The sequence below is a fragment of the Xiphophorus couchianus genome, chromosome 4, assembly GCF_001444195.1.
Source record: "Xiphophorus couchianus chromosome 4, X_couchianus-1.0, whole genome shotgun sequence".
Lineage (NCBI taxonomy): Eukaryota > Metazoa > Chordata > Actinopteri > Cyprinodontiformes > Poeciliidae > Xiphophorus > Xiphophorus couchianus.
Genome location: NC_040231.1, coordinates 20,719,705 through 20,746,912, shown reverse-complemented (window position 1 = coordinate 20,746,912; position 27,208 = coordinate 20,719,705). Strand labels below are relative to the sequence as shown.

The following is a 27,208-nucleotide window of genomic DNA, read 5'->3' as shown; positions in this document are numbered from 1 at the left end:
TCGTATTAAGCTAAATTGAAACTGTGATGTGTTAAGATCTATTGATATCTTACTCCAGAAATGTTAGAGTAAACTGATCTATAATAACCCTACCCCACTGATGACTGAGCTGAATAACAAAGAGAGAGATTTTCTTCTTCTAAAGATGCTGTTTTAGGAATACATCTTCATTTAAAATTAAGAAAAGGAAGGAGAGTGATGGATACATCATTTCATGTTTTAATTACACAGTTACATTGTTCAACACAGACAATAACCTGAATTAGAATGTTTTACAGCTTCACACATCCAACAGAGCGAACAGTTAAAAAGCGGTATTAGCAACAGGGAGAGAAGCATGCAAGAAATAAATACAAATCAGAATTTAATTCCTCTGGCACAGTTTACTTCATCTAAAAAATGGCAACAGGACTGTTGGAAGAGAGAAATGAAACAAAGCGGGAAAGATCTCGAAAGCGCCAACCTTCCCTACAGAAACATGTCTTTTTTTCTGCGTTAATGTATTGCACAGTACAGTATAGAAGGCGTCCCTACACATACAAAAGCATAAACTTCTTTTCACTTCAGTTTATGTGAAGTTTAAAAACAAGATCATTCTGAGCCATGGCTTAATGGGAAACGAGTGCTTTGTCCACTGTTTTGCCACTTCAGCTTTTTAGTATTCGGAGCCTGTTTCACAGGAAGGACGTGTCACCATCGCACTGACTGAGCTCTGAAACTTTGCAAGCAGATCTACAGGTTGGGACAAACACCAACCCTGCACTTAGATGTCCTCTCTGAATATGTGTTTTGCCCATATATGAAACATGGTTAAACAGATAAAATGTAGATGATGTAAAAAAAATTAGCAGACCCTTGACTAGCAGGGTGGTGATGCGTCTTGACAGAGAAAGTAACAGATATTTGCAATCTGCAGAATGATGACTTGAAGAGGGGTCACGGAGGGGGAGTGTCAGTTTTTTTTGTTTTTTTTATAAGAAAAACTTAACAACGTGAAGAAGAAAAGATGCAGCTTTTGGTTGTATTTTGGTAATTTGTACACTGTATATTGGGTTTGGCTTTGTTTATCTGAGGGCTTACTCACAGGCAAGGAGGTTCACACAAAGCACTTCAAGAATTGAATGGAACTGTCACCCCATTGTGTTATGATGTGGATGTTTCTATAGACAAACCTGCACAAAAACTGCTGCTTTATTTATTATTTTTTTTAAATCAATACATCAATGTTGATTTTCTTGAATGTTTCATTAAAGCTCTGAAGGTTTCAAGTAGTTTGCAGAGAGACATAAAGTTTTTTTTGTTGCTGTTTGGTTTTTTTTTTTTTTTTTTTACTAAAAGACAGGCACGCCACCATCCGCAAACAGACACACACTTATCACGTATTCACTTTAACTCTGCAAGGCTTTGTAGCTATAAGAACACACAGTTGGCAGGCTTTTTCTAAAGGAGACGCTGCTGTTGTTTACAGAGAAGCACTGCTCAATATGTAGTCAACAAGCACTTTGATTGCTTGAGTAAGAATTCACATCTGAAACTCAGATGTTTTGTTTGTCGATTGGGCTCTCCTGGACTCTCCTGGTGTGTGTTTTTCAGATATACTTTGGTTGACTGGTTGCCATCTGTCATTACTTGCCATGTTACTGTCTACAATGGCAAACTAGTACTTTGGTCTGTGCTTTTATTGGTTTCAGACAGCAAATGACATGTCATCACTGATTCTGGGGTTGGTTTGGTAAAATGCAGGAATAACTGGATGTGTGTCTACCAATAAATCTCAACAAAAGCTGTTTTTTTTCCTCCCCTAAAATAAAAATGCAGCTCAGTGAAAATTGATTTTTTTCCCACATCATGAGTAATGACAGCTCCTTTCAGCATGGATTCATTTGATCACCTGCGAACGTGATTGTGTGCCCATCTCTGCTCTCAATCCATCTGTGTTTTTTAAAGACCAGGTCAGCCTCTCCTGGTGGTGCGCTGTATGCTCACAGGAGGTAGCTCGTGTCAACAGGGGGGATGGAGGGACATGTGGTGGGTCTGACTGACAATTAGACATCAGGGGAGAAGAAAGATGTCACAGAAAAACAACTGAGCTCAACACTACAACACAGTAATTATAAAACACATACATGAATGCTACACATAGATGCAGGGGTACCTTACAGCTTATCTGAATTTTAGCTTTTCCCAAACAGTCCAAAGAAGACCATATATTTCTGTAAAAAAAAAAGTTTTTTTGTTTCTCCAAGTTTGGTCCAAGTGTAAATGAAGCTAGCCATGTAGGGTTTACAATGATCAATATAAAAGGCAATAAGTCCGTATTGGAGAGGCTAAAAGAAGATACTAACATGTGGAATGCGGCGAAGCCGCTCTCTCGATCTGGAAACAAAGGCCTGTTCCACGTCTGCAGCTTATTTCTTGAATCACATGTTTAATAAAACAACAAAGAGGTCAAATCGAAAACAGAAAATTAAATTGACTTTTGATGTGAGCTTAACACTGGTGTATCACTTTCCCCTACAATAATGGCCTGTCTTGCAAAACGTGTTGATTCAGATTGATCAGAATGATCAGGATCATCACAGTCACTAAAGAAGATCTGACTGAAATAAGCTGATTTCTAATGGATCCTTCACTTTTAACCCCCTGTAACGATTGACTATATTGGGATGTCCCAGACCAAAACAGATAATGTTATGTCGCCTGGTGCAGGCTGGAGTTACTTTACGTCTGTCGCCAGCAGTTTCATGACACCTTGATTCAGCTTGTACGAGTGAAAAACAAATGTACTGTGAGAAAAAGTCATGTTCTGAACTTTAAAGGTTTTTGTTATTTGGCAAACACATTTTTGGACCTTTTTAAATACTATGTACATTCACATTAAGTTACTGATGTTGCTTTAAATATATCTATATGTATCTATTTTATATGACACCCTATGGGCAGTTGCTGAGGTTCCATTCAGTAGCTGAATTCTCTTCATATTGCACCTCTGTCCTCTCACTGTCTTACAATGCGAGCAATACAAAATATTCTACAAGAGGGGTTTCATCTCATCAATATAGACACAACAGTTCAAACAATAAGTACAATGTGGGGCTTCCTTTCATAGACAAACATCCTTTCCTCTGCTGTGACTGCTCAACCCAAACTTTGAAGAAAATGAAAGGCAAATAACCCAAAACAAAGTCCATTTTTTGGGATATACACAAGGGCAGCACATGTGGCATCAGCAATCAGGAGACATTTATGAAAAAAGTGAAAAGAGGAAGAATATCTACAAGAAGGTTCAACCCTCCCCTGCGAGTGCTTTGCAGCTCTGTCCAAAGCAAACCCGAGATTATGGGGGTAAAACGTGAGTCCACTAGTTTGGGGACGAGCAAAGAAGGGATGAGGGGAGGTAGAAAGAGAGGAGAACAAAGTTTACACCGCCCTGTCGGCTCTTCTGAACTGCGAGTCATGCTTTGGAAAAGGAAGGAGTGAATGTAAAGGTAACAGCAATTCCTCAAAATGTCTCCTCCTTCTGAGCTTTTTGTTTTAAAAAAAACAAACAATCAACTTTTAAGCAATCTCCTTGTACGTCTCCTTAGTAAGCAAAGCCTTCTTGAACAATGTCTCCAAGCTTGTGTTGAGGTTTTTGGGAGCTCCGTTGCCTTGTTTCTACCTCTGTCTCTTTTGAGGCCATGTAGCATTAATTTTTTCCTATTTCCCTCTTTATGTCCTCGCTACCATTCACAAAAAAACCACACTGTGGCAGGGTTTCCATCAATTTCATCAAGTGTTTCTTGTTGGCAAGTTCACAGCATTGTCCATATTCACTAGTCTGGGCCATCGCTGAGGAGTCGCTGGAGTTTTATCCAGACTGCGGGAGGCAGCTGCAGATCAAAGCAGGTCACAGTTTTGTGTTTTTTATTTTTAAATCTCAGAGTTGAGATGCTGCTCTGCAGCTCCTCCACGCCTGGTCCTATCAGGGCTCGCTTTTCTGCTCAGGAGGTGATGTTGCTTTGTGTTTGGTTATAAGATGAGTGCTTCTTTCTATCACTTATGTTTCTTTTTTTCACTTTGGCAGTGTAGTAAAAAGGTTTGGATCATGTTATTTGTTTCATCTTTGAATTTATTTGGGTTCATAATGGTGCAGAGAGGTGAGTCCGGTGTAGATTTTCTTGGCTTGCTAGCAAGGTAGTTAGCAGTTTAAAATTAATTTATTTCTCATATCATCATCAGCATCATCATCAGCGCTATTCTTTACTCAGAATATTTGGACTTATCTTTGTTTTCCGTTAAAGCCAGAAAGAAACCTTTAATAAATACTAAGTTGTGTTTCTGAGGAATAAATCGCATCACAGTTCGTATCCTTTCCCACCTTGGTTTTGGAGCAAGGTTATGACTTTTGCTTCTTTATTATGAAACTGCATAATAAAGTTTCATAATAAACAGTCTGCAGAGTTGTCACATCAGCAGACTGTTAGTGCACATTTCAGGGCTGAATGATGTACCTCCACTGGTGCTAAATTAAAGGGGAAATTCTATCTTATCTTTCATAAATGCTGCCTGATCACAGCCCCTAACTTCACCACGCCTACACAAATGAGGGTGAATTTTTAATTCAAAGCCTATGTTCTCAGCAAACAAATCTGATATGTTGAAGCAGACGCTGCAAGCTGCACGCTTTGCACTACGTTGAACCTCTGGTTGGAATCTTTCTGCCTGTGGGCCGGTCACCGAAGAGATAGAAAATATTATACATGGTGAGAAAAGCTGTTGGTTGTTAAAGGATTTATCACAGAGCTTGCAAGTAGAGCGTTATGAATAAGGGTAGGAGGAAAGGGAGTTGTGTGCAATGCGGATTCCTCAGTTTGGCTTTTTGTGTGGAGTGTGGGCACTGTCATTTCAGTACGCTCAGACGTCAGCGTGAGGTGGCATCCAGGAGGGCAGGGGTCGCTGGGGTTGTGGAGCGAGAGGCACTGCTGGAACTGCTCTCTTTGGGGCTGGCGGAGACGCTCCCGCTGCCGGCGCCTCCCGCAATACTGCTCTGGCCCGCCAGGGAGAGGGGTCCTGGAGGGGTGCTCTCTGAGTGGGTCGGTGGCGCGCTGGAGGACACCGAGGAGGTGGAGGAAGGGGTGCCCAGGGGAACGCTGCTGCCCCCCGGCAGCCCTTGCAGGCCCTGACCACAGACGTGGTGGTGTTTCTCCCAGTCTTTGTGTTGGCAGAAGGAGCCGCAGTAGCGAGCTGTGTTGCAGCCGCTGCATGTCTCGCTGGCTTTCCTGCCGCAGTTCCAGCAGCTCTGGGGAGACAGAAATGAGAGACTGGATCAGGGGCCTGCAACATGCAACTCCAGAACCGCAGGTTTTTACCCCTTATGCGCCAGCTTGTACGTTAGACCGAAATGAAGGAGGAAATCTACAAATATGTATAGTTCACTTGTTTTAGGAAAGGCTAGTTTTCTCATCTTAATTTGTGAAATATATTTATTGAGTCTCCACCAAAGAATGAGAAAAATATTTATCGTAGAGCTGCATTTATTGAATATGTAATTTTTTCACTTATTTAACATAAAAAACAAACAAGTTGAACGTTTCTTAAATTGTTTTCTTCGCCTTATTTATCCAACTTTCTGGCAAACATTCAATTCAAAATTCAGTAGAAATGTTTTATTTGCAAACATCTGGATTAAACTGCTGATAGAAAAACCACAATCAGTCAATCAATTTTATTTGATTGTGCGTTACAGTGTAAAACACCAGACATTTTGTACATATGTTAGGAATGACTAGATATTATGGCTTTAAAACAATTAAAACATTATAATAAATGTGCCAAATGTGTGTTTATGGTGAGAGAAAGCATACAAAATAAGTTTAAAGTAAAAGAAAATTATTACTTAGATAATAACTGGACATTAAAACTTTACGTATTTTATGAATTTGACAAATATGGTGTGAATAGTTCTGTGCTTGGATAATTTGAAAATACTTGCAATGGCTTAGTGGGATTTTTGATTCCAAACAAACATTAGAACAATATTAGATTGCTGGAGAAATTGATTATAAAGGTTGCAAACCCCTGGATAGGTCAGTTGGTAGGAAGTCTCCTCTGTGTTACATCAAAGTCCATTTCCCTCTATTACACATTTTTTCCCCAAAAGACACAGAAAGTCCTTATTATACTTTGCTATAATTCGGATCCACAGCTGTTGTTGTAGTGAGTGAGTTTGGTCCAAGGCCAGCTGATCTGCTACCAGCAGGTGGTGGTCAACTGCTCCCTGAAGACATGAACCAGGCACTTTGCCCCAGCCTATCTGAGTCTGTCTACTTGTATTCATGCAGGAACAGCAACATTTAGTATAAATTAAGCCCAATATAACCACAAGCTCTTAACTTTTTACATTTTTAAACCATAAAACCTCAGATAAGAGGTTTTAATAGATGACAGCGTGGAGAGGCTGGCTTATTTCCAGTGTTCCTGTTCAACAGTTACTGACAGATTTTCTTTTTGAATTGAAAGCTGGCCATTTTCAGCACCACTCCTTAAACACAGAAGGTGGATTTGGATAAATATGCTTGACCCTCACCTCGCTGGAGTCTTCCTGCTGGTTGATGACCGTTAGCGCGTCTTCGGAAGCTTGTCTCTTTGCCTCGGCCAGTGCCCTCTCCATTTTGGATCGTTCAGCAGAGATCATCTCGTGAGCCTTCCTCTCTGCGTCTGACACCGCCTTCTGCAGCTCTGACATGGCTTGCCGCTTCACTTCATTCACCGCCTCCTCTGAGGAACACAGAAAGAGACAGGGGGCCATTAACGACTGCATCTCACTGCGCCTGCAGTAACACCCTTTCTCTGAAGAAGAACTTCCTTCTTCTTCACTAAATACATAATCCAAGACATAAAAGTTTTGGCCGAAAAGGTGAAAAGGCCAGATTTCAAAATTAACTGAAAATTGACATTTCATTAAAAAAAAAAAAAAGCCAATCTGATTTCATTTTCTGATTTGACGACTTCGTTTTAAGATAAGAATAAGCACATAAACTCACAGAAAATATTTGTTTCCTTAATTTATGCTTTTATTATGTTGAAAACCCTAGAAGTTGCATTGACTCCCATTTAAACCATGCCATCAATTTCCCATAAAACGGGTGTGGCCACTGTGCAAGAGTTTTCGTTTGTCTTTTTTTTTTTCTTTATTCATCTACCCATCAATGCTGAGCAAGTTCCCTCCACCTGCTGAAGAAAGGCTTGATGCACAGAATGATGCTGCCTCCACAATGTGTAACTGTGGAGATGGTTTGTTCAGGATCATGTACGTTATTAGTTTTCCACCACATTCTTTTTAATTTTAGGCCAGAAATTAACATTTTGTCTCATATAAGCAGAGGATCAAGATTGTGCTGCGCTCCTATGTTACGTGAAATTGCAAACTGCAACCGGGACATGATTAATAGTCGTCCTGTCAACTAATTTTCCCACCTGAGCTGAGAGTTATGACCTTTTGGTTGCTTCTCTGATTAATGCCATCCTTGAAAAAGTTGGATATGTATTGCTTTATTTCAGTATTGGTAGGAAGTGCACAAGAAATATAAAGCAAATTAATTCTCACATTGGTGTGTTGGTCCAGCAACAAGGATTCCCAAATATATCCTGCTCATTAATTGAATGCTTTTTGGACACTTTGTCATCGTCAGATTCCCCCTGCTATTCACACCGTCGAAGACGGCAACATTTTTACAAACAATAAATGCTGCATCTTGCTCTTCCTCCAGATGTGCGATGGGCCTGCCAGGTGTGTTAGACCAACCAAGTAGGAGGTGAGGCTGATGATGTTCTCACCGCCGCTCCCCATTTCCTCCGCTCCATGTTTGTCTGAGAGGGAGCTCATAAATATCTGTCATTTTTCCTTGCCTATCCTCTCAGCTGTTTCAAACTACTGTGCAGATGCAAAATAAAAAGTAAAATACAGGAGAATCCTTATCCAAACCCTGCCATAGGTTTGCATGTGTTCCTACTCTGTGTGGAAAAATATTTACTCTCTTAAACCTTTCTTCTGGTTTTGATTTTTTGCAACACCTAAACGTCTCAGACTATCAAACTGATTTCAAAATCAGAAAGGATCATTACAAAAGGTATTTGTATACCTAGTGTATAAATTATGATTTTATTTATTAATAAAAAAAAGGCTATCCAGCCTATGTGAGCTTGGGGAAGGTTATATTTTTTTTTCACTAAGCTTAATTAAAATAAAAATCAGTATTTAAAAAAAAAAAAAAAATCCTTAACACAAATTCACCCTTCGCAGGGCTTTCTCGCATTCTGCCACACTATATGCATTATTCCAAGCTTCTCAACTATCTGCCTTAATGCATGCACCACTAAGATTAGTTTGCAAATTTAATTAATTCTTATCAAGGAGACTGCATAGCAGATGCTGGGGCAATTAGCACTTAATGGAAAACACAGGGGCAGCAATATTAACGTTTTAATTCCCCAGAGATTTGGCAAGTCCCTAAGATGTGTTATTACTGGCTGCTTTTTCGCACTTCAGATCCTAGATCTCAACCTCAGCCAGACCAAAGACGACATCTTTGGTTTTAATTAAAGGCAAAAAGAGTGCCGCAGCTCAGCGAGACAAAATTACCTGGCTGCAGAGCCGGAGGTGACACATAGGCACACGAACACCGAGAGGTGAGATGCTGGGAGTAAGATGTGCTACTCACCCTGCTTGTTTTGGAGGTGCTTTAGAGCTGGGGAAAGCGGCATGCTTGTAGTACCTGTATGAAAAACAACTGCAATTAAAAGAGCCTTTCCTGCCGGTGAAAATGCAGCACAGTATTTTTGCCGACAGCAGCAGCATCTTCTCCTCCACAGGGTATTGGAGTATGAGTGCAACATAATAGTGCTGGGACCGAGGTGGAACCGAGGCCGAACCGGATGACTCCTGGGATCGGCTCCGTCTAAAATACAAGGAGCCCATGCAGAGCAGCACTTTCAGCTGCTTCTATTTGGCTACATAAGAAGCCAGAAAAAATCATCAAGGGTTTGTATGTTTAAGCTGTTTGTTTTTGACTTACATAAGTCAGGAATGTAGGGGCAGGTTAGGATGAGGGAGACCAGGTAAGTTCCACCCTGCGCTGTGCTGCGCTGCTGCGACCCAATAAAACCCCGGTGTCTGCATTTTCACTGCAGCTTTAACTGCAGTGGCCTTTCATAGTGGTGACAAATGGAGAGCGTTTAGCCTAAATGACACAGAGGGCCTGCAAGCCTCCAGCCTCATGGACCTGGAGCCACAAGGCCTCTGCTCTGAATGTGTTGGTAGCCATGAAGAGTGATGGTGTGTGTTTTGTTAGCCTGTGTCGGGGGATTGGTCGTGAAGATGGCAGGACAGAGGATGACAGTCCATTCTTACCGGCTTTCCTCCAGATTTCTTCAGGCAGGTATCCTGAGGGAGGCCGGTGCAAGAAGTCTCTGTGGATCTCTGAAACACGAACACAGCCACCCAATCAGCAACATAAAGCATACACAGAAAATGCAAGAATACACATCCATCTACTTATAGTTTGCACACCTGTTTCTGGGACAAAAACAAATCATGTGCGTCAACATTTGGAGATGAACTGAATCCATTTTTTTTTGTTATTGTTATTTTTTTACCGTTTCAAGGACAGAATACATTTCCAGGGATTACAAATGAATACAAACTTTAATGTGAACGAGGATGCTGTTAACATAAGAGTGCAATCAGTTAGTTAAAAATCCAGCATGCTGCAGGTGGATTTGAATTGCCTCACAGTGTGAGCTCCAATTTGCAAATGTGCTGAAAAATATGATCTTCTAACTGACTTTTTGAGTCTGAATTAGCGTATTACAGCATTTCAGCGTCTCCAATGAGCCCTACCTTGCTGTGAGTGTTTTGCTTTGCCAAACATACCCTGAGAGTGTTTGTCTACCTGTCTGTCTGCCTGTCTGCCTTTCAGCAGCCGAGGAAGTTCCTATGGGCAGTGACTCGCTGCTGCTAGCTGTGTTGGAGGAGGAGTTGTGGTGAGGAGTAGGAGGAGGAGGAAGAGTAGGAGGAGGAGGGAGGCAGTGCTGTCCGTTGCTCCCACCTTTTTTCATCTCCTCTACGTCGCTGTAGCGGCGGATCCAGTGATTCATCTCCTCACGATCGGCCTCCTGGCAGCGGCGCAGCACCGTCAAGGAGCGTCGCGTCTTCTCTACCATGTCCATGATGCAGTTAAGGAGCTGCAAAGGCAAACACAGAAGAGATGTCAACTACAAAATGCAGTTTATGTTCTTTCAGATATTACTCATCCAATTTTTCCAAAATTGAAAAGCAACGATTTAGAATGAGTATTGATCTCCAGATCTGAGGCAGTCTAGACATCAGGTTAGAGGCTTGGTTTTACCTCTAATCTGCTCAAGACCAAACCAATGGAAGACCATTTTCAACACCATTGCTGTTACAATAATAATTTTTGCAGTTAGACGTTTTATAGTTACACTAAAAAAACAACAACAATGTTGCAGCTGTAGTTTCGAATCGTCTCAAGAAAAAATGCAGAGACAAGAATGAGACCAAGACCAAGACCAAGACTTAGTTCTGAAAATGTGATCTTACTGCTGGTTGGCTCCGATAACACTAATCAGAACTTGGTCAGATAGAAAGTGTATTATCTTAATTCATCTCTAACAGCACATCATATATCAACCAGGCAGCTTGTGTGTTATTATCTGTCTATCTAGTCACTGACTGCGTCCCCGTTGGTGAATTTCAGTGTCTGAGAGAATTACAACAATGATATTGTAACAGCTGGGCTGTTGATGAGAACTTCGAGCTGATTCCTTCCCCCGCTCGGCGCCGTTCCCTGCCAACTCAACAGATTTCCTGTCGTTTTTCCCTCTGTTGTAAACTGTGTCACTATTTTTTTTTTTTTCAAAGTGCCCTGTCTTTTCAGGCTCAGCAATATCTGCTAAATAGGTTTAGCATAGTTGACATTCAATCCATCTCATTATTCCCATTCTCTCCCCCCCCCCCCCCCCCCCCTCTCTCTGTCTCTGCTCCCTCCCCTCTGAGTTGGCTATATTTATTTCAGTGAAGTGTTTCTAATTTGGCAGGGGTCCAGGCCTGGCCGGTTCCCTCCACGACTGCAGCTCTTGTCTCAGCTGCTCTACCCAGCTGGAGCTGCTCTCTGCTGGGCCCTCAGCTCCATCTGGGGTCCTGTTTCTAACTAACGGAGTATGTGTCTGGGTTTCTAATGTGCACCGCTTTCGCTTTGTGGAGTTTGGTGCTAGGAATCCGGGAAGGTATCCGCCAATTTTCAATTCGCCGCACTGACGCAGACCTCTGTCAGCTGCTAACTCAGGTGGGACGGCGTCTGCTCTGTCTGTCGACAGTTCCTGTTGATGTCATGCGCTCGCCGTACTTAGATTGCTTTAATGCTAACTTTAATCGCTTGCTGACTGTTGTGGTTTCCCGACCCATTTATTGTCAGTGAAGGAAAGAGGGTGGTTGGGAATAAGAAGGCTAATACATACATTATCAAGATGTTTCCATTCTTCTGCCCATTCTCGGTCTGTAAGACGGTGATCGATCACCTCCTCTTGGCGAGCTCCGTGCACCGCTGCAACAGGACATCTCCGTTATACTTGCTGTACAATTACAGCTTCGCACAATAGCAATTGTTCATAACTCCTAACTACAGCTTTATTTTAATAAGACAATTCAAAAGCTGGTATTAATTTTGGTTGTTTAGCTCTTTTTCAGTTTGAGGATTTAGCTGAATTAACAAAAACTTAAAATTCAGGCTATTAGATATTTAGATGTAAACGATACAAAATGATTTGTACAGTCTGTACAATATTAGAGGGAATTGCTATTACTGATGTAGACAAACTGTAGAAGTTAAGGCAGACATGTACAGGGATTTCTAAATGCTGCTGTAGGTGGAAAAAAATCCAGAAGACAGAAATTGTAAATAAGCAAATGTTTCAAGCAAGAAAAACCTATTAACTGCAGATGAGCATGTGGAAACTGGAAAACATTAAAGACCTATGGAAAATATGCCAAGATTTCACCTACTAGACATGTACAAATGAACTTGCTGATGAAACAAAATACAACTGAGTTGAATTTTTAGAGACCCAACAAAAAATAAAACACTACGTGTTGTCAGGCTGCCAGTAACAAGTTTCAACAAGTTTCTACATACGAAATTTATTGAAATTAGTTTTTTGAAGCATGCTTTTGTGTCATCTGTTATTTGTTTGAGGTCCTTTTAATGCCTAACTGATTAACAAGTCGTAGAAATTAACATAAAACATATTCTCCTCAAAATCATAACAGACAGATAACAGACTACAAGAAAATATGATTATATTGAAGTAAGGTCTAAAAGAAATGAGGTACAGAAGTTTTTTACCTGCCTACAGTCAAAGTACGTGTTTGGCCAATTCCAGTATTTTAATATGTAGTAAATAATCTGGTCTCTAGTGTGCAAAACACAGTGCTATTACTTATTAAAAAGACAAAATGTAGAAATATAGAAAAACTAAATTCAAACAAAATTGAAACTTGTTTTCATAACTTTTACCAGTATTCAATTTCAATATGAATACTGAATCCATTTCTTAATTTACTTGGTGAAACTTATAATGACTTACACTTTCTAGACAAACTGTTTTGCTTTTTAGCATTTTTTCTTTCTAATTAAAAAGAACCACTCATGGTTGTAACTCCAGTCTAATGACTAAGTAGTAAAACGATGTCAAAAAGAATGACTCTCGTTCCCTATTAGAAAAGCAGATGATCAGCATAAAAGGGCATGTATGGCTTGGGTCCTTTATATAGACCCACCGCCACAAGGATTATCCCACTTGCCCGACAACTGGCCTTTGTCCTACTCCCAAACTCCACCAATGTTAACGGAAACTCCTTCTGTCTCAACCACCTAAATGGGAACCAGAAACTCTATGGAGCCATGTGAGTGTCCTACCTGTCTGCCGGTGTCTGTCTCGAGAGTCTCTGTGTTCGCTGTGTCTGAAAGCATCCCTGTACTGGTGTGCCAGGGCCATGTCTTCTAGGCGGTAGTGCTGGGGTCCCACTTGGGGGTTGGGTGGATGGGGCAGACCGTTGGGTGGGTGCGTTGGTAGGCCATTGGGAGGCGGGTGAGCTGGGAGCCCGGTGCTGGGGCTGAAGCGTTGGCTGGGGCTGATAGTGCAGGGCCGCTTTGCCAGGTGCTCCGGGTGCAACCCATCTCTGTCGGAGCTGTCTTTGGTCCTAAACAGATAGACACAGACACAAGTTGAACTTTGCTTCATTATTTTTACAGAAAACTTCCAGAATGTATGAAGTTCACTTTGAGTGAAAAGAAAAAAACAAAAACAGTAGATGTGTGTCACAGATTACACCCTCGAGTAGAAGAACTTTCCTGTTGGAGAAGCTCAAACAAGGAACACAAACATGTTTTCTTTTAAGTCCAACAACTCCCATATGGTGTCCGCCAGCACACACACCCCCACACGCACACACACGCATATAGAGCTGCTTGTTGTTCAGTTACAGTACAGTACAGTATGGCTTCTCTAAAGCTTTTCAGACAGCTGTACGCCATATGTATCTAACAGAACCAAGTCCAACTGTACACCCTGCATCCCATGCTCTTAATCTGAATATCCCTCTGCCTACTCTTTGACTGCAAGTGTCCCTCGCCCCCACCCTGTACTCAGGCTTAAGGGGCTGTGGGGGTTGAAAGCTGTGTATTTGACAGATGTTTGGTCGGACTTGTATACGCCTGTATGCTTGAAAGGAGTGTGTGGTTTTGAGCCATCTGGTCAGTTTAAATGTGAGCGTTGATATTAATCTGTTTAGCTGGAATGGCGATAGCCGGGCATTCGGATGAAAATCACTCTACAATCCTGGGGATAAAAAGTGAATAAATGCAATGCGGCGGCCCACATGCAGACACAGATGACGTTTCATGCACGTACGTGCACTGCTCGTGCATGTGTTTGGCCGCAGTGGCTAACAAATGAGAGGAACAGCTGGAAAAATGTTGCCTTCGTGCCCTTCCTCCCCCTCCACTCTGCACGCGGTACATAAGCCAGAGGTCGGGAGGCGGAGGTGTGCAGATTACAGCGGGATTGCACATCCAGCTTTCAACCCCTTGTTCTGGTCTATCCAAAACCGCCAGCCACCGACTTCCCAACACTCTCGCGCAGCACGTCACCATCTGGACACATCTCTGACATATGGATGGCTGCTGGGGAATAACACATCACACAGAGAAGTGAAAACAGTGTCTAGAAAAGGAGGGCAGTCCTGAGTCCGTCTTGTTTGTATTTTATTGAGTTTAACACAACTGTCTTATTTGCTTCCTGCTTCTCAGAGCTCTCTCGCTATTTTGCCTCTTTCCGTACTCTGTATTTATCCTCCTCCTCCTTCCCAGACAGCTGGCAAAGTCAGGCTGGCATTACGACTGTCCAGACTTCTGCCTCTTGCTCAGAGGATTTATCACTTCCTCCTGCTTGGTATTCAGACAAAAACACTAATGCACTAAGATGGCGCATTCAGGCCCCTAATGTCTCACCTGTCAGGAGTCCTTCTCTTGCCGTGCTCGTTCATCTCTAGCATGATCTCCGAGGAGTCGAGAGGCGAGCTAGCGTTGGCGTCCAGGAGGAGCTGCTCGTGCTGAGCCAGATACTGGGCTGGAGTCTGTTTGGCCAGTCTGGCACAGTGGAGCAATTCTCTCTGCAGCAGGGGCAGGTTTGCCTTTAGTGGTTAAAAGAGGAAAGACAGGCATCTCTGCTTAGTCAAGTTGGAAGTTGCAGGAAAGATATAATAAATTTAATCAAATAACCTTTAGAGAAGAGTTAAGTGGACAAGAAGAGAAACTAAAACCTTTGGTGGAACATTAGGTTTATGGGGTCAGGGGCGAGGTTGATGCCAGATTAAGCTAAGGAGGGAGTAAAAAGAGAGAGAGTGATAGATGAAGAGACAGGATGAGATAAGACAGGTACCCTGACACATTCCTCCACCATGTGCCTCGCTCTCTTCGGGTTGTGCTGTTGTGTGTGTTGCGTCTGTGTGTGGGGGGGTTATGTGTGAACGTGTGTGTAACAGCGCTGTCAAACAGTTCTCTCAGACCTGTCGGCTTGATATAACACAGCCTTCGCTGCGATATCCCAGATGTGAAGGATCATCGCACGGCAGGAGGTCCAACACTTTCACACACACTTTCACACCTTTTTTTAAAAAGATGTATTTACATCCTACCAGTGATGGCTACAAGTGATGGATTCCTTATATAGAGTCACTGCTTACATATAGGTTTTAATTAGGCCAGAGTTTCATTTACGATGCCCTGCTGGTGGGCTTTGTTGGAGGTGGGTCCTCAAATTAAGTTCTGCTTTGGACCATCTCTACAGTGAGTGAGGTACCATGATTCTTTTCGCATAGGGACCTATTTCTTACATACACACATATATATGTATATATACATAAATATATCAATTAATATGTCAAAGGCCAAATAAGACAATGGTGAATTTACGATGGAAAAAAAAGAAAATAAATGTTTTGTGGAGTTTGCTGCCCACCCATCATCTTTCATCTCCTTAGATTATTGCATGCAGAGTAGTATCAAAAATGGCAACATGCTAAAAATATGGCGTCAGCTGCAATGACAGCTACTGCTCCGTTAAGAAAACAGTAACAAGGTAAACAACTACTGAAAGTGATGAAGTGTAAACATATTCAGTGTAGAATTTGATTGAAATGCAAGAAAAAGATGTGGAGCTCCTCATCAATACTGATTGAAAAATGTACTCCTGCTGTTTGTTAGTTCTTAGTTCCTCTTTCAGATTTCACTTGGCTTCTTTCGGGTAAGAAAGGTATGCTTTCAGACCTTCATTAAATCAGAACTGATGTTCAACACTTGACATAAAAACTAATGATTGATTATATTTTACCTTTAAGAAAGGAATGACAAAAGGCCTCAGTGGGAAGTTAGTGGCCTCGTGAAGTTTGGAGTGAAACTCTTCAATGGTGAGAGTGGAGTTCTGTTTAAAGCAGAAGTGATAGAAACATTAACCTCAGTTAAAATTTTCCACAGGACATTTACTGACATGATAATCAAAGCAATAAAGGAACATTGGACTGCAATGAACAGATGTTTACATAACCTACCACCAGTCCTAACACAAGGCTGCGCACTCTCTCCCCAATCTCGGGGGATATGTCGTTGCCGAACTGCTGCAGCGTGGTTAGGAAGCGCTTTAGTTTGCAGAGTTGCCGGGCGCCACAAGCCGGCGGAAGCTGTTGGTTGGACAAGGAGGCCGTCGAAGACATCGCCGGCCCGTTACTGAAGCCATTGGGAGTCGAAGGAGCACCGTTTAGCGAGGTAGGAGAGTGGCTGCTCCCATTCAGCACTGCAAAAAAACACACATGGGGGTGAATAACAGTTGCCTGTATGGGGAGTCTGATAGATGTGATGACAGCTGAAGTAATTAAATCACTCTTATACATGGCCGCAATGACACTTGATGCTTAAAACAACCACAGGGATGCAACTTTCTACTACCTTCCCTCAAGCTGCATGTGTGTTTGCAGGAACTTCAGCTGTCTCACAAGTGCTACCATTTGACCCCTTCCAGCCCTTCCATCGGCCCCTGTATTAGCCTGTATTCCACCCTGCTCTTCACTCACTCAGTAGGGTGCAACTATAAGAGGAACTTGTTAAAGAGGTGCCAAAAATAGTCCAGTGGGCTGTGTTACTTTTATTCCAGTAGCAGGTGTGTTGCTAAATCAGGTCTTGCACATGTCCACCAGCTGAAAGTAGATTTGCAGCTTTGGGGTTCAGAATAGTCACACAGCATTCGTACACATATATGATCACACACGTTCACCTCTTAATGCAAGCCCAAACAAACTCGTAAATACCCTGGGAGCAAGCCTGAACTCTTCCCCTCAAACGCTGCTCTTCAATCTGTCACGATTTCTACGTGCGTTTATATGCATATCGGATTATATGATGATTGTATGTCGCATGCTTGTTTTTTTTTTTCCCATGAAATCTCATGTAACTAGGATTGAACCATGACTCATTTCACAACAGGAGCATGCTAAGCATCAGTTCATTTCTGCTGCAGCATCTCTTTGAAATGCACCTCGTCACCCGGTCCTTGTTCTGGAAGAAGCAGTCTTTAACCTTCAGCTGTTCCCTGTTCTTGTGGTTCTTCTCAGGCATGCTTGTTGCTCTAATCCATGGGTCGAAGGCCTGAACACATATGGACTAACCCATGTGATCCTGGCACTTGTGTTCTGGTTTTAGATGAGGAAGAGTCGTAAGGAGAGAGCCATGCTGCTGACCGCCAGCCGCAACAGGTGAAATAACATGGCCTGACGTTGCTATATAGGGAAGAAAGAACGCCTGATGTCCCTTGTACCAACCCGCCGCCTGACCAGCTGATAAACAATGCACACCAAAAGACACTTGTCCCGCCAGCAAGGGCATTATTTCCACCAAAAGACAGACAAATGCCACGAGAGACACACCTGACACACAAGCGACCAAAACACTTGCTCACTAGAACTGGGAAGGAGCAAATATTTTGGATTCCTTTCACTCAATGCAGATGAACAACCATCAAACTAGGTAAAAGGATTAGCATTAGAGTTGATTGTACGTGACATTTTGCCTGCAACAGAAACTTGACATGTTTAGTATCACTGACTGATTTGTTTCATAATCTGGTTAAAATGGTCAGTACTGGTGTGTAAAATACAGCAAGAAAAATAAAACAATGCAAAAATAAAACAGGGCAAATACTCCAACACATATTTACAAGAAAGAAATGTGTTGTAGTATTTTCCGAAATATATCTAGTAATAGATATATTTGACAACTTATGGAGAGATAAATACATATAACATGCTTACATCTGACTCTCTATTAAATCAGTTTGTATAATATTTTGGGAAATATTTGAAATAACACACCACTTCCATTACTGGTTGGTTTATTTGAACCAAATGGCTTTCATGCAGCATGATGCAATTTGATCCACTGATCAAATCAATGTAACCTCTGACTTGGACAACTGAAATATTGGACTCAGAGAATCACATTTATATCTTACAGTATATTATAAGCAGATTTTAGAAAACTACATGCGAAAGAGCCCAGAGAGGTTTGGTGGTACGATATGATGCTTGGATGAAATCTCAACTGAATGTCACTACCTTTTCATTCCCAATATCATTGGGTAGAAAATGATAAAACAAAACTGAATAAGTTACAAATAAGTAGAAGCAACAATGGCAAGAGAACCATGCAAACACCTCAAAGCAGGACAAAACTTTAAAAATGCTGTTTGTAACAAATGTTGATTTTATGTTTTTGGTCTGTTGTTTTCTGGTTTCAATATCTTTTCCAAAATGTACTCTGGGAAACATACTTTTAGTTTACCGGTAATTGTTTGTTAATTATTGTCAGTTCTACTTGCACGGGGTTTGATGTTTCATCCCCAGTGAGCTACCTGCTCTCTGATATATCACCTGTCTCTGTTTTTCTCTTACATCTGCCTGTTTTTAAAGACCTTCTGACTTTTCAAGAAAACATCCATCTAACAGCAGATAAAATAACTCTGGATTAAGCATCATTCAGCCAAATAATTTACAGCACAACAAGGATGGATCACTGGATACGATTTGTAGTACCAACTACGCATCGTTGCACACAAGGGAGTCTTACTTGATTTACTGGTGGCCGGTGTGAATGAGGCGTTGCGACTTGTTGCTTGACTCACAGCCGGGGGTGGAGGAGGCATGGTAGGTGGGGTGGACCTGGGCTGGGTTTTCACATCCGCAGGTGAATCTGGCATTGTTCCAGCCTTCTGCACTCTGCTACCTGCCACATGGAAGAAGAAAAACACATAAACAGGTTAAAAATGGAGCTCCGGTCTTATAAAACCAGAATCTGTGCTGGGAGGAGACAGCTGGTTAAAGAGGAGAGCACTGACATTTTCACCTGTGAGCCATCGATTGTTTCCTTAAACCAAAAAGCCTCATGCAAAGAGTTAAAGGAGATCAATGCAGAGAGTGGAAATGGATCCAAACTTGTATTGTCTTTCTTGTTGGAGATTCATGGGGCCTGAGAGACCCACAGTAACACCTGCTCTCCCTCTCAGCTGCTGCTAACTGAGATCAGTGCTCCTCGCTGCCCCCCTCTTCCCTCACGCTCTCTCCTTCACACATACACAATCCGTGTAGCAATGACATCCCAATCAGTGCACCCCACTAACCCCACCCCACAAGTACCCCACTGTAACCTCCAACCCCCAGACACACACACACACACACACCGCCTGTCCCTTCTCGTTCCCATGCCTAGACAGCCGGCTTGACAGCCAGTGACAAGTGCAGCTGGATCTGCTGCTGTCCATCACTGAGACTGGCTTTCAGCAGAGTTCTGTCTTACTACCAGAGGCTTCTCTGTCTCCTGCCAGACATGCTGCCAGGACCAAACAAGGCAAGGCCAAGCTCTGCAGCATGATGGTGGAGGACATTTTCTCGGCTCTGACAGCGGAGAAAATGCAACAACAAGGTGGCCCTGCTGCAGCCACCAGCGCCTTTCAGGCTCCTGGATTGGGTATTATTGTATGCAGGTTGTAGAAAATCACTGTCAAACACAACACAGCATGCATGAACTTAAACTCAATCTGCATCTATCTATGGAGCATTGACTAGTCTTGATGTTTGTGTCCACCTGTTGGTGCAGCTGCTGGAACCAGATCCTCCTGCATTACAGACCTGAGCACAGAGTGTGATGACTTTTTCAGCCCCTTGAGAAGGATGGAAAGCAGGTTATGACTCTGCTCCATATACAGAAAAACCAATGGAATAAAGTACATTTTTAATTATGCCCCGGATGGATCAGGACATACATGGGTGGTTTGCTCACAATAAATGCTGCATATATTTACTAAATGAATATAAACATGTATCATAAAAACTTGTGCAGGGAAGTCATTATTCTAACTTATAAAAACAGATGTGAGCACAGAGTAGACTTAATGGGCCATTTGATGATTCTTCTGCTGAGACACCGTGAGCGAACGCATAAATTTTAAATGCAATTTGTATTTTCTTTTGTTTTTGTCTCTGTGGTAAGGCGTTATCTGTCAAAATAGTGCAAATAATGTCATACATTCTCTTTTCTTCCTTCTTCTGGACATGCACTACATGTGAATCAATGAACATCTGTTTTTAACATCATTTTAACTGTCTACCATGTGAAAAAATGGTGGAAAACTCGCCATTTGTTACCAAGAACCTAACTATATGATCAACAAAAAGTTTTATCCTTACATTGGTAAATAAGTTAGATAGTGCAAAAAAATCTTACTAAAATTGATGTTATCAAAATCTATTTTTGCAATTTCAAAAAAAGCTGGAAAAAATCTATTGTTTGCATATACAGAATCAGATTTATAAAGCATTTGTAAGCCTTAGAAGAATAAAGCATTTTATTTCTCATTTGTTATGGCTCCTGGTATTTCTCAATTTGTTATTCATGGAAGATTAAAAACAGAAATATGAGATGATATTGTAGGAAAACCAATCAATGGCACATATCAGTAAACCAAGCCAAACTGTTTACATACATTAAATTCCCTCATTGTTTTCTGTATTTTGTGTCATTGATGATATCACCTTGTGTAGTATAAAATAAAATTACAACCATTTGATTTATGTTCTGTACTTAATTTCTTCTCTTTCTGGAGATATACATGCACACCTGAAAATTTTAAACCTGAAACTCAGGACAACACTAAGAGATGGTTGATCATTTTCTCGCTGCCTTCTCTACCACAGGACAAAAAATTTATTTTCCTGTAATATTTTCAAAATGTCACAATCCACATTCGAAAACATCATATAAATGGAAGCATCTGTCATCATTGTCCTCTTTGTGGCTTTAGAGATAATCTCTTGAACCTCTACAAATAAAAGGAGAACCTAAACCCGGCATCAATACCATTGAGGTAAATGACCTAAAGAGTCCTGACCTTCATGCTGTTTAAATCCTGCGTGTATATATTCCTGTATGAATGTATCCACTACCATTAAATCACCATCGCACAATTTGTTTTTCATTTCATGTGTTTCTCTAAAACACCGCCCACCGCCACCATGTCAGTTGGCCTCAGCTCGCAGTAAGCCTATTTCGGAGAGCTTCGCGTAGCAGCATTCAACAGCTGGTGTCTGTATTTAAAGAGCGCCACACTGGAGTATGTTGTACGAGGGCCATTGACACAGTGATCCCCAAGAACACGAGGGGCGCTCGGCTGTTTGGCCCATGCCAGACGCTCTCAACATAAACACGCAAAACAGAGGCAGACGGGGGGCAGCTGCCATAAATAGATGCAACCATTCTTCAATACAGGGTTACATGCAAAAGCAGACGTCCAAGACGGTAGATTTGTCCCACCTTCAGTGGTTTTGTTGTGTTTACAAAGTCAGATTGTGATACCTGTGCCCATGTTTGTCAGTTTGAATACATACAGTTATACTTGATGAACAAATGATGAGGAGAAAGGAAAGGAAAGGAAAAGAAATAGGAAAGGAAAGGATAAGGGGACCATCCTGTCTGTCTGCCCCCACCGTGGGATTATGGACAGCTGTTTAATCTGACCAGCTCCAGAGACAGGACACACATGCACATCATGCTCTGGATTTTACTTTTAATACATTAGGAAGTCTGCTCGGTCTGAAACCCCATCTGTGACCACCTGTGATTCCACCGTGCTATGTGCTGAAGAACAAAAGCCGTATACCAAAAAGAGGAGAAGTGAATCACCTGCAGACGTTGACCTGTTTTGGAGGTTCAGGTGTAGCTTTTCGAACACGTACGTCTGAAAGGAGCCACTTTGAAACCAATGCAGGCGAAAATAGATCCACTCAATTCTACTGCCATCTGTCCTAAATACTCCTGCATATTAGGCTGAAAATAAACCAGCGTGGTACAATCATTACCTACCTTGCTGCTGCTGCTGCCTGTGCTTGTTTGTCTGTGTTTCTCAGACTCTGAGAACAGCTGTATGTCTGTACGGTTTGACGTAATCGGGGCTAAAAGATTGCTCACCAAAGAAGCAGTCTGCAGTCTGCGTTCTAAAAATGTTCTCTGTCTTCTGCTCTCCCCTTGTGCCATGATGAAACGAGATGAAAAACAATTCACTGCAAGAGGCACTAAACCACAGAGAGCACGCCGAACAACTGGATGAGCGCAGTTTGGTGGGTTCTTCAAACCTTCTGAAGTCCTTCTGGAATCTTATTAAAGATTTAAAGACACAAGCTCTCATTGGAGCGCCATCAAGATAAACATATGAGTACAAATCGTTTTACATTAGACTGCACTTCTGAGGATGGATTTAAACTCATTTTACATCTCATTTTGTGTGTGGACTCTATGCAATGTATATGTGTGCATGCCCATAAGCATTTCCACTGAAAATACAGCTGCAGCTTATTAGCTCTGGCTAACCGCTGCAGAACAGTTCCCTTAAAATCCCCTCGCCTATTCAATCTCTTGTACTCCACAGAGACTCCGTCGGTGACCACATAGGCCTAAAACTCTATCTCTCTCTCTCTCCGTCTCTTGCTCCTGCCCTCCCACTGTAATTCCTCAGTCTCCAGGAATGCTGTTGTTTTTAATTTCTCCCAGCTGCTCTGGCTGGCTGCCCAGCCGCCTGCCTTTCCACATCTGTTCCCTATCAGGCCGCTGTGGAGTCCACACAAACAGAGAATAAGCCCCCCTGCCACTCTCCCCCCCCTAAGGTCTTTATATCAAAACATTTTGGGATTGTAGCTCTGTCCCTTGGACATGAGACTTATGGGTGCAGAACCGCCCACTTTTTCTTACAGGCAGAAAATGACATTTTTAGGAAAAACAATACAGTTGGCCCAGAACCAAAACACCATCTGACAGCTACAAAGAGCAAAAACAAGCATGCTTTCTACATCTGCCAATGAGTTTTGTGTTTTAAAACATGCCTGCTATCTAACAGCGTTTGGATTCTATCACAGGTGAGTTGGGAATGTGTTTATATCCTTTCATATGTCTGCACAGGAAGCCACTCTTGCAGCAAGATCGCAGACTCTGGTTCATCTTGTGCTGATTTGGAGTTCGGAGTCTTTACAGCCCTCACTAATAACAGGGTGGGAGTCAGACTAGTACTTGCACATGCTTTTAGACGTTTGTCTGTGTAAGTTAATGCATTTCGGCTACTTCACTCCAATCTCTATAACAGGCTGTTCCTGTGGTGGAAAATCAATTTTTTTTTTGCTCATAAAACATAAATAAAAAAAAACCCTTACAAGTCTACAAAATGCTGGTGCTTTTGTTAAGGACACAAACACAGACATTTTCCCGTGTTACTTAAGAATCGCTGTGATAGTACACAGAGCCGGCTGAACAAACACGTTGAGCACAAAACAAAGCTGGGGAATGGGAGGACTGGGGTTGCGAGGGTGGGTGTGTGTGTGTGTGTGCGTGGGTGTGTGTGGGGGGCTTAGGGGGTCATCTGTTCTTCCCACTAAGCACTGAAAAAAACCCATCCTGTCTTTGATCAGATTACAGCAATCAAATCACCGAGAGGTCACCAGCTTTTTCAAGTCAAAAGTATCCAGATCTTCTTTTATTGGTTAAACTGGCAAGAAAAGCTGGACTACCTCGAGGACAAGCGGGAAGGGAATGATGAATCAAAGGCAATTTATCCGGGGCCAGAGGTGCTAAGGTTAGAGGAGTTGTATTTCTGTCTCACCAATCTGCAGGGATTCTGTCATACCGAGCTTATATCTGCGAGAGCTGTTGATGTAATTGTATTGAAGTTCTAGCGACCATCTGTTCTCCTTTGGGAGGGCCTGGCTCCTCTTGTCGGCAGTGAAGTGGTTATGTGCAGCATATCACTGCTGCCGACGTGCTCACGGAGAAAAAACTTCCTTTTCAGATTTTCCCAACGGCTGCTAATAAAATCCAGATGCTAGACTGGAGCTGTTTCTGCCTCCCTCCCCACCTCCCTCTCTCCTCCCTCCCTATCTTCTGTCCCTCTTCATGTTTTCTCTTGCTCCCCCCACGCCTCCTCTTTGCTCTCCGGTCCTATGTTGCTAATCATTTATTAGGCTCTTTTCATCTACCTCTCCTCCCATCGCTCTTTCCCTCTCTCACTCCAACCATCCATCTATCCTCGCCTTCTTTTTTTTTTTGTTCTCCAGCCACTAAACCCGGAGCCATTCCTAAATAAAGGAAAGTATTTGTGACATTTGGCCGAGGCAAGCCGTGCCAAGAACAACTCCTCAACTAGCCAGACACATCTGGACTTTGTTAGGACTGCGCAGGGCACTGGTACCGACACTGGCTACTCCATCACGTGTGTGCACAGAAAATTCCCCATAAGCTTCCATACTGCAAGCTTTCTTATGAAGCTTGTTTTTTTTCACATCAGACTGAGAACTGTAATTCTCTCCAGACAAGTTTGCAGCTGCAAGCCCAAAGTCTCGGTTGTACTTGTTAGTGTGTTGTTTACACTTCCCTGGCACTAATATACAGAAAATGCAGTTTAACTACATAATAGTGCAAGAACATGACTACTAGCATGTATTCTGTGTATGCATGTGAACTACATTTGGGAGCATCCTTGCGTGTGCCTTAGTTCTTAATGTATGTGTGGGGGCGTGTGCGTGTGTGTGTGTGGCTCCAGGGCCCCTGTGTGAGAGAAGTTGAACACCTGAACATCAATAACTGTCATGCGGGCCACCTGGGACCCCACAGCCAGCTTGCACCACGGGCGCACAGCCATCACCAGCACAGCTGCCACAGAGCGGGGAGGGGGTGAGGGTAGGGACAGGCAGAGAGAGGAGGGGGGGTACATATGGGGGCGGAAACAAGACAGAAACACACATGAGGACATTACTATGTGAGTTTGTTTGCATCTGGGATCAGAGAGACAGACAGACGTAAGAGAAAAGTAGAATTGTAGCTTCTGCTCTGGATGATGGGAAAAAAAAACTCTCCTTTGTTCCCACTCATTTACATCCTCTCCTCTTAATCTTGTCAGCTGTGAGTCTAATTTTGCCAGCTGAGAGCTCAGCCTCAGGCTGTCGTAAACTAACATTTGATCAGACTTTCTGTTCTCCGTTTCTTTTCCGATGAGCTCCATCAGTAGAGACATGCATCATCTTACCATCTAGTGCAGTCTTCATACAGTGGGGTGTGAGACAGTTGTGTAAAAGTGTCTAGGTTCTGGGCCACGTGGCGAAACTTGTTGAATAATGTAACGGTATGTGAGGTAATAATGATTTAAGAAGCAGAAATCGACCCAGGGGGAAGGTGTTAGGGAAACACCTTCCCTGATTTTCTTTCAATATTCTGACAATAATACTTTTTTTTTTTTACCATTAATTTTGATAAATTTGAAAAAAAAAAGATTTGACAACCAACCTCTTCTTACAAGTGATGCGCTACTGATACAATCAAGTTATAATGTAACTAACAAAACTGGTGTGATAATTTACATACATTTTCTTGGTAGGTAATCAAATTCCCACCAGTTTAAAATGTAGTACAATTAGGAAGACCATGTAATGTCTAAACTAGAAGTTGTTTAGTTGAAACTGTAATAATTTTTTAAAATCTGTTCTTGCATTTTCTCTTACAAAAACAGATAAGATGTGCCATTTATGGCAATGACTGTTTAAGAGCTCTAAAATTTTGCTAGTTAGCAAGTTTGACCATAGCGTTAGCACTGACGTTAACCGACTTGCAGCTGAAATTCTTGCTCCAACACAGAAACTTTCTCAGCGCGAGACATTTTAATTTTTCAGTAAGCTGATATACTAGTTCATAATACAACCCAGATGAATGTATCACGGTTACTGTCTTCAGCTGGACATCAGACACAGCAACTAATAATTGCTTTCAAAACATTCAGACAAATTCTGTTACAAAATAAAATATTCAAACTTGTTGAAATGCAATTATCTTGAACATTACATTTAAAAAACTATTATATCATAGGGACATTTTTATTTTAGAGTAATTATAATATTTAACAAAATATCCTTTTTCATGGTGTAAACATTTTCCTAAAACTTCTGTTTTTCTGTTTTGGAAAGTCTGAACTGCTGATTGCAATTTTCATTGAAACATTTGTGTAAACAAAATTCCACCGTTTAATGATACAAATAATTTTAATGTGGAAAAAGAAAAAAAAGAAAAATGGGACATAAGGTCCTTGAAGGTGGTAGCAGCTCTAAATCCACAAGAAACTTAGAAACTTTATCTATTTATCAAGGAATCTTTTAATCCATACACACCATAAAAATATGGTTTCATAATTGTCCAAGCATGTTTGCGGTGAGCGCATTCCCACCAAACGAGTTCCCCCATCCAATCACCTGCAGCCTGAGCCAACGCCTATTAGCTCATCAGGCTTTTAATTACTCTGTTAATTGCACACAGGCAGCATGAAGGGCAGCCTGGGAATAGGGTAAGGGGAGCCTCCTGAGGACCCAGCCTGACAAGCCTGATAAACAAAGAGGAGTTTCTTTTTTTTTTCTTTCTGCCAGCAGCCACAACAGTGCAGTTCTGGAGGCTGGGAGGAGAAGACAACCCAGGAGACAATAGCTGCGAGCGCCTCGTCAGAAGCACAGGGTGATATCACCTCCTGTTCACATCGCCGGGGTCTGCAGGCCGAGGCTGTGGGCTGAGTGAGGAAGGATGGTGGGGGATAGATGAGACAGATAGACTGAGCAAAGAGAGTTGTGCTACATCTGTGAGCCACATCTGGATTACTTCGTATTGGTCACAGGAGAGGCAGCAGGCGGGGGCTGGAGGGGTGGCTGAGAGGAGCAACCGTGGGAAATGTCCCACTGTAAAGTTTTAGGGCACGGGGGCTTACTGTATTTGTGGGAGAGTTTAGAGAGGAGTCTCTACAGAGTGACCCGTTCGTCACAGAGCTCTGCTTCTAACACAAACATCCTCCAAACTGTGCAAGCTGCATCCATACACACACGTAAAACAGCGAGGACGGCTTGAGAAACATTTTCCTCAGGGTTATATGGCTCGTATCCTTCATCCTTAGAACATGCCTGTGTTGATCTTTTCAGCATCTCTCCCAGGCAGCAGATGTCCTCCCTCCATTCCTTCCAGGAGCGGTGTTTGAGGAGGTG

The 27,208-nt window shown here is 42.3% G+C and overlaps 1 protein-coding gene and 1 long non-coding RNA gene across 8 annotated transcripts in view; one reads left to right on the top strand and one right to left on the bottom strand.

Annotated features, from left to right (window-relative positions):
* Positions 1-198: 198 nt before the first annotated feature.
* Positions 199-27,208, bottom strand: part of cbfa2t3 (CBFA2/RUNX1 partner transcriptional co-repressor 3) — a 42,578-nt gene continuing 15,568 nt past the window's right edge. For 2 of the 7 annotated variants that reach the window (XM_028014385.1, XM_028014390.1), the window contains exons 2-12: positions 18,732-18,887; positions 16,166-16,407; positions 15,949-16,038; positions 14,568-14,749; positions 12,975-13,258; positions 11,518-11,603; positions 9,933-10,224; positions 9,392-9,460; positions 8,703-8,756; positions 6,569-6,759; positions 199-5,281 (exon numbers count right to left, since the gene is read on the bottom strand). In XM_028014385.1, coding sequence (XP_027870186.1) covers positions 4,904-5,281; positions 6,569-6,759; positions 8,703-8,756; positions 9,392-9,460; positions 9,933-10,224; positions 11,518-11,603; positions 12,975-13,258; positions 14,568-14,749; positions 15,949-16,038; positions 16,166-16,407; positions 18,732-18,887 — 2,024 coding nt within the window. In that variant the 3' untranslated portion in view covers positions 199-4,903. Of the gene's footprint in view, positions 5,282-6,568; positions 6,760-8,702; positions 8,757-9,391; positions 9,461-9,932; positions 10,225-11,517; positions 11,604-12,974; positions 13,259-14,567; positions 14,750-15,948; positions 16,039-16,165; positions 16,408-18,731; positions 18,888-18,999; positions 19,129-19,745; positions 19,916-27,208 lie in introns of those variants that run through there. The other 5 variants (XM_028014387.1, XM_028014391.1, XM_028014388.1 and 2 more) reach the window with 5 other exon arrangements.
* Positions 19,309-24,024, top strand: LOC114142865 (uncharacterized). Its single transcript, XR_003595123.1, has 2 exons — positions 19,309-19,644; positions 19,758-24,024. It is a non-coding gene; the product is annotated as an uncharacterized LOC114142865 (long non-coding RNA).